Genomic DNA, 7,793 nt, shown 5'->3' with positions numbered 1-7,793 from the left:
TGGGGGAGGAGAAGAAGGACCTCTTATGGGAGGCATAAGGCAGATGTTTATTCCTAGCCCAGGTTTAGTTCGTAATGCTCCCTGAATAGAGAAGTAGTCCCTCATTGGTTCCTCTCACAAGTGCTTCTCTATTCTATGACTTTCTCTGTTTTGTTAACACTGACAGGATAGGAGCCTGCATAAATATGGGGGAGGAGACTTAGCTCTTGAAATTGTAGTTCATATCTGAGGTGAAGGGAAGGATTAAAGAGTTATACCAGGGACAGTGACTCACACCTGTAATCCCAGCACTTTCGGAGGCTGAGGCAAGCAAATCGCATAAGCTCAGGAGTTCAAAACCAGCCTGGGCAACATGGCAAAACCCTGTCTCTACCAAAAAAAAAAAAAAAAATCAACCAGGTGTGGTGACACATGCCTGTGGTCCCAGCTAGTTGGAGGGCTGAGGCAGGAGGATCCTTTGAGCCCAGGAGGTCGAAGCTGCAGTGAGCCGAGATTGTGCCACTGCATTCCAGCCTGGGTGACAAAGTGAGACCCTGTCTCAAAACAACAGTTGAGTTGTAAGAAATGTCACCATTTTTTTTTCAGCCAGGCATGGTGGCTCACTCCTGTTAATCCCAGCACTTTGGGAGGCTGAGGCGGGTGGATCACCTGAGGTCAGATGTTCGAGACCAGCCTGACCAACATGAAGAAACCCTGTCTCTACTAAAAATACAAAATTAGCTGGGTGTGGTGGCACATGCCTGTAATCCCAGTTACTCGAGGGGTTGAGGCAGGAGAATCGCTTGAACCCAGGAGGTAAAGGTTGTGGTGAGCTGAGATCGCGCCATTGTACTCCTGCCTGGGCAACAAAAGCGAAACTCCATCTCAAAAATAAAGAAAGAAGGAAAGAAAGATAAGCTCAAGCAAATTTAAAAGTGCATATTGTTTTTGCAGTCATCAAGAAACCATTATGTAACAGCAGGTCACTGATCTAAGTCTTGAACCTCAAATCCCTACACGAGTAGAGACTGAACTGTTGGAGTAAACTGCCTTGCTGCTTCTGAGCAACTGTATTCTAGCTGACCTCCCAGCCTAAATGTTTGACTCATGTCCGGGACAAAATTTTGGTAGGCCTTTCAGTTATCTGAAGGAATGGGTTTATCTTTCTTAATTAGAAGAGTCACTTTAGCTATTTTTGACACTTTTCTATTTGTGGATGAGCACACAGCCTTTGGAGTTCTGGCTCCAACATTAGTTAGGGGGTGACCTGTGGCAACTTACTAACCTACTCCAGTGTTAGTTTTCCCTGTTACAAAATGGGAATGACTTCAGAGGGCTACTACGGAGATTAACCATGTGATCTTGGGCAAGTTACTTACATTGTTTTTTGCTTCAATTTCCTCATTTACAAAATTGGGATTTGGTACCTACCACAAAGGGCTTTTGTGAGGATTAATAAATACATGGAAACGGCTTATGACAGAAATGGTCTAATACAGTGGCCTAAAAAAATGTAGCCTTAAGTTATATATTGCCAGCCTCAGTGGTTGCTAATGAGAATTAATGAGATGATGATGCATGTGTGTGCAAAGAATGGACATGTAGAATATCACAGCATGTTGGGTTTTTTTTTTTTGAGACAGAGTCTCACTCTGTTTTCCACACTGGAGTGCAATGGCACAGTCTCGGCTCACTGCAACCTCCACCTCCTGGGTTCAAGCAATTCTCCTGCCTCAGCCTTCCGAGTAGCTAGGATTATAGGCGCCCGCCACCACACCTGGCTAATTTTTGTATTTTTAATAGAGACGGGGTTTCACTGTGTTAGCCAGGATGGTCTTGATCTCCTGATCTTGTGATCTGCACGCCTGCTGGGATTATAGGAATGAGCCACTGTGCCTGGCCACATGGCATATTTAAGAAACCATGTGAGACCAGCCTGACCGACATGGTGAAAGCCATGTCTCTACTAAAATACAAAAAAATTTAGCCGGGCATGGTGGCAGCTGACTATAATCCCAGCTACTTGGGAGGCTGAGGGAGGAGAATCCCTTGAACCCAGGAGGTGGAGATTGCAGTTAGCGGGGGTTGCAACACTGCACTCCAGCCTGGGTGACAGAGGGAAACTAAGACGCAAAAAAAGAAAAAAAAAAAAAAAAAAGCCGGGTGTGGTGGCTCACACCTATAAACCTAGCACTTTGGGAAGCCAAAGCGGGCAGATCATGAGGTCAGGAGTTCAAGACCAGCCTGGCTAACACAGCGAAACCCCGTCTCCACTAAAAATACAAAAATTAGCTGGGTGTGGTGGTGCGCATCTATAGTCCCAGCTACTCGGGAGGCTGAGGCAGAATTGCTTGATTCCCCAGAGGCAAAGGTTGCAGTGAGCTGAGACTCCGTCTCAAAAGAAAAAAAAAAAAAAAGAAAAAAACCAGCTGGGCCAGGCACGGTGGCTCATGCCTCTAATCCCAGAACTTTGGGAGGCTGAGGTGGGTGTATCACTTGAGCCCAAGAGGTCGAGACCAGCCTGGGCAACACAGGGAGACCCCCATCTCTATAAAAAATAAAAACATTAGCCAGGCATGGTGGTACGCCCCTGCAGTCCTAGCTACTCAGGAGGCTAAGGGGAGAGGATTGCTTGAGCCTAAGAGGTTGAGTTTGCAGTGAGCTGTAATGCGCCACTGCACTCCAGCCTGGGCAATAGAGTGAGGCCTTGTCTTAAAAACAACAAACAAACAAACAAACAAAAAACAGCTGAACTAGCCTGGGCAACATGGTGAAACCCTGTCTGCACAAAAAGTACAATTATTAGCCAGGCATGGTGGTGCGTGCCTGTAGTTCCAGCTACTTGGGAGGCTGAGTCTGGGATACGGAGGTTGCAGTGAGCCAAGATAGCACCATTCCACTCCACCTTGGGTAACAGTGAGACCCTGTCTCAAAAACAAAAAACAGAAAAGCAACTGGACATTTGATGTGTGTGATTATTGTGCTGATAGGTTAGGCTAGGTCCCGACTAGAAAGATCCTAGTACTGAAGAAATGACGTTATCCAGTAGTCAACAGCAGTGAGAGTGCTCATATGCAGCCTAGCATATTTATGATGTTGTTTCAGAAAGATCCCCTCAGAAACAGGATGAAGTTGTTCTTGGAAGATAAATGGGGGATAAGAAAGAGGAAAAAAATAGCAAGCTCACCAGTCCACAGTTAGGAAAAGTTTTTCCATTTAATACTAGACTTTCAAGGATTGAGATGCAAGCTTTGTATGCAATTACATCCAATGTTAAAATTGGTAATACATAATTTACAAAGATTAACATCAAAACAATCATCTATTTAGATATGCTTTTGTAAAAAGGAAATATATTAGCAGCATTTATATTTTCCGCAATCACACAGCCTACAGACATGCAGACTAACTCTGTATCTATTTGCAGTGATGTAGTGCTTTGCCCCGCATTTCAAACACCAAAACCCGCCTGGCAGCTGGGGGGTTCTTTTTATTTCGTTATAAAATAACTGAAAAATAAAAAAAGGCATTAATTTCTACACCAGTAAGAAAAAACAAGTTTTTGCACTTACCTAACATTTGATTGTCTAAAAAACATTTCAGTTTTTTTTAGTCTTTCAACAAAAGAAAGATAAAATGACAGAGCGTAGTGTCTTTTGCTTCTGTTCTCGAATTTTACAAAGTTTTTTTTCTTTTTTGTCTTTTTTAAAATTTTAGTGTTTAACACTATAAAGGAAACATTGAATTTTAATCTCTTTCTTGTCATTTTCTCGCTTTTGACTAAAAGGAGACCCCCAAAGTGCCCCTAGTCCCACCTCCCTCCCACCCACTCCCTGCAATGAAAAACAAAAGAAACCACTCAAACGGGCTTGGACATGCGATTTTTCCAGCTCCACATGTGAGTATCTTATACCCAGGTCTCTTAGTAATGTACAGTGCTTCTCTACAGTAAGAAAATACTCCAAACTATTTTCTTAATTCTTTTTTAATAAAATATTTATTTTGCTTTTTTTCTCTGCTCAAGGGGATCACTGGCATCCCCTATCTCTTTTGTTTTTTCCTCAAGAATGACACAGAAAGGAGAAAAAGAAAAAAAGATTCAATGGAATGGAAGGTGGTCAATGTGTCTACCTAAACAAGTCAGAGCATCGTCACCATAAGGGGAAATGTACAATTAGGACAGCATTGGTCCAATATTAGAAAAAAGTAATGGGGACATGTTTACTATTGTATTGCTTACCAATCACGCAGCAGATGTGTGTATATATGTACATATACACACATACACACACACACTCACATATATATATATACACACACAACTTGGCACATTTAAAAACCATCTTTTCTCTTAGAACATCTAAAACGTATATGCATATGTATGTCTGAAAAGACAACAAAGCTTTTTAAATTTTATTTTTAAAGAGACAGTATAGTCTGGTAACTTCTGGTCAAGAGAGTAGGAAGGAAGGAGACACCCTGGATATACCTCCTGATGTCACTCAGGAGGGTAAAGGAAGATGGGACTAGGGGTGAAGAGAAATACACTGTCTCTTTAAGAAAGGGACATTGAAAACTGTACAATTAAGAAAACAAGAGTAGTGTTTTCAATTGATAATCTACACTCACAACAAATACTTTGATAGGTGAATACTGCTGAACAGTTTATGTAGTGACTTTTGTTACGGGGTGGTTTTAGAGTTATTTTTATGTAGGTTTTAAAATGATTTTATTTTGAACTGAATCTCCATTTGCACGGCACAGCAGACACACGAGAACTACAGCGCATTAAAAACAGCATGTGTGCTGGCGGGGGCCTGGCTTTCTCATTAGAAAAAAATATGTTTGACAGGTTATGAAGGGTAAAACAAAAATAATTGTAAGAACTACTGTACCCTTCTGACCCCATGGGGGCCTTCCCTATCCCATGGTTCCATTTTGGGGAGTAGAGGTAAGGAAGGGGCAGCAGTTACAAGTGCTTTGAGCTGTCAACTCACATTTTACTTTGACCTGGTTGGGCAAGAAAGGAGAGAGAAACTTCCCTGTCAGGTATCGGGGAAGAAGCCCCAGCTGATGTTTCTGTTTTAGGTCTCTGGAGTAGCTCTTGGAGCCAATAGAGAATTGACTGGGTAGGAATAGGGATCCTGGCCCTATCCCTTTGGATTTTGAGTTATACCTGGGTATAGGAAGTAGCTTCTTAGCAATGCCTGTGGGATCTGAGGATGACAGAAAAACCCAAGCTGTGGAGAGGGGCAAATGCTATAAAGTACCAGTAGGTTCTGGTCATCCCCAATGTGGTCCTCCCTCCTCTCTACATTATTAACCCTTCAGGTGAAGCAATGGAGAGGAAAATTAATTAACCTGAACTGTCTTGGACAGAACCCCTTCCTCTCCCTCTCCACCAGCTCCAAGGCTTATTAAGTACCTAATGTCAACAACATGGCCCCATTCCCCTTGCCCGGATGGACCCTTCCCACCTCTGTCTATACCCAGAGAGCAGGAGGCAGGACTGATTAGCTCCACTGGATCCCAGATGCTTGAGGTTCTCATTCTTTGAGGTTCACTTTCGAAAGCTGTTTTCTGGGATAAACAAAGTACGCCTTCGCAGTTTCCTGCCTGATCCTTCCTCCAGCAAGTAGGTCACATCAATGGCTGAAAACAGAACCAAGGAGGCTCATCAAAATACCACTCTCCTACTCCTTATTCCAGATTTGAGTTCTAAGGAGAGCACAGGAACTCGATGAATGATTCCTTTTCTGACCTATAAGCAATTTAGACCTAAGGTGGTTCTTTAGAGATTCCTCTCACCTTCCAGTTTCACTCCCAAGATATAACTAAAAGCAAGCCTATGAAAGAACTATACCATTTTCTTAGAATACTTTGGATGCTGGTCCAGTAATTACTAGTTTTTCCCATTCCATTTCATTTTGCAATTATCTTACACTAGATATGAGCCTGATTCTTACCATTTTTTCCAGGGATTTTTTCAAGGAGATTGAGCAAGATCTGGTTGAGTCGTTCCCGTTGGTTATGCCGTCGTTCCTCAGGGGTACAGGTTGATTGGGGTTCTTGACTACTTTCCTCTGTTTTTTTTTCACCCTCACTGACATTAGCAGTGGCCCCTTCCCTTTCTGGCTCCTCCAGGCTGGGTATCTCATTGGCTGCTTGCTCTTGACTGGCTAGAACCTCTTCAATCAAGGGTAGAGCGTCATCCTCCTGGCCCAAGTCTTTTAGGGGTGGCTTTGAGCGCTCGGACTTCCAGGATGATCTGCCAAAAGGATATTTGAATTTAGTGCAAGACACTTGAGGAGGAAAGGGGGAAGAAAGGTAAACAGTTTCAGGATGGCCTGAGTTCCTGGAGTCTAGCAGTGCCTTGGCTTGGGGTAAGAAACCTGACTCTCATCTTCACTTTATTATTATTTGAACAAATCACTATTTTTACCCGAAATTTAATTTTATTTGTAAAATTCAACTTTTATTATTTCCTCTCAGGAATATGCACAAATGATATAGGAATCTATAAAATATACAAGGGCTAATACAATTGTTTGGTGGTTCTAAATGATTGCTTCATGACTATAGTATGGCACAACCCTGTGATGCCAATAATCCAACTATAATGCTTTTAAATTTTCCCGATTCCCTTTTTAACATCAATAGTTTAACATTTTTTCCCTTATGGTAAGCTACTGGTGTAGGTAAAGCAGTTGTTATGTCCCCATTCAACGAAAAAGGAAATTGAAGAAAAAGCCTTCTGTCATCTTTCTTCAGGAGTAATCCTCATGTACAAAATAAGCAAAAATAAATATTACGAACCCACAGTTCATAGCTCAGAGAAAACTGTACTCCTGGCTACATCTGTTCCTTGACAGAGGCACCAAGAGCTGATATGCTTTCAAGTTATGGGTGGGGAAAGCTTACAGACATCTAAAAGAAACTTTTCTGGGTCTAGAGTTCTGTTCCAAATCTCTGTCTCTACTCCTTGCACACCTCTCTGTTGCTCCAACTAAGGCTCCATAATGGGATCACATCTACTGAAGTTTAGTTCTTCCATAGTGCTGGCACTACACTGGGCTACTCTGTGGAGAATACCCACTCCGAGAAATGGAGCTGAGTGGGTAGTTGTTTTCTTGCTTCATTCAAGTTCTTGGTCAATCCCTTAGGATCCTCATATCCCCTCATGGGACTTACCGTCCTCCATTCCTCTTGTAGTTGTCTGGGACATAATGAGGCTGCAGAGAAGAAAAGGAAGAGGTAAGCACATTGCAGAAGCTGGGAAAGCTAGCTCTCCTCTGCAGCAACTCAGGATAAGGAACATAGTAGGGCTGAAGACAACTTGGGTGACTATGTTTTAGAATGAGAAATTTAGTACTTCTATTAATATGCAGGCCACAATGATTATCAAAATTTTGTACTCTCAGGGTGACAAAGGGAGGGATAAGCACAAAATTTTCTCTACCCCATTTCACCTTTTATTGATTTATTTTCTTTTTTTGAGACGGAGTTTCGCTCCTGTTGCCCAGGCTGGAGTGCAATGGTGTGATCTTGGCTCACTGCAACCTCTGCCTCACAGGTTCAAGTGATTCTCTCACTTCAGCCTCCTGAGTAGCTGGGATTACAGATGCCCACCACCATGCCTGGCTAATTTTTATAGTTTTAGTAGAGATGAGGTTTCACCATGTTGGCCAGGCTGGTCTTGAACTCCTGACCTCAGGTGATCCACCCACCTCAACCTCTCAAAGTGCTGGGATTACACACATGAGCCACTGTGGCTGGCCCCATTTCACCTTTTAAATACAGTCATATGTCACTTA

The 7,793-nt window shown here is 42.7% G+C and overlaps 1 protein-coding gene across 3 annotated transcripts in view; it reads right to left on the bottom strand.

The window, feature by feature from the left end:
• Positions 1 to 3,171: 3,171 nt before the first annotated feature.
• The window catches only part of ASH1L (ASH1 like histone lysine methyltransferase), a 245,358-nt gene continuing 240,736 nt past the window's right edge, over positions 3,172 to 7,793 (bottom strand). For all 3 annotated transcript variants that reach the window (XM_032264961.1, XM_032264963.1, XM_032264962.1), the window contains 3 exons: positions 7,171 to 7,211; positions 5,946 to 6,247; positions 3,172 to 5,631 (listed from right to left, as the gene is read on the bottom strand). In XM_032264961.1, the coding sequence (XP_032120852.1) occupies positions 5,540 to 5,631; positions 5,946 to 6,247; positions 7,171 to 7,211 (435 nt within the window). In that variant the 3' untranslated portion in view covers positions 3,172 to 5,539. The remainder of the gene's footprint in view (positions 5,632 to 5,945; positions 6,248 to 7,170; positions 7,212 to 7,793) is intronic.

Source organism: Sapajus apella, unplaced genomic scaffold (genome assembly GCF_009761245.1).
Source record: "Sapajus apella isolate SASKATOON/1434 unplaced genomic scaffold, GSC_monkey_1.0 scaffold148, whole genome shotgun sequence".
Taxonomy (NCBI): Eukaryota; Metazoa; Chordata; class Mammalia; order Primates; family Cebidae; genus Sapajus; species Sapajus apella.
This window is presented reverse-complemented; position numbering and strand designations above follow the sequence as displayed.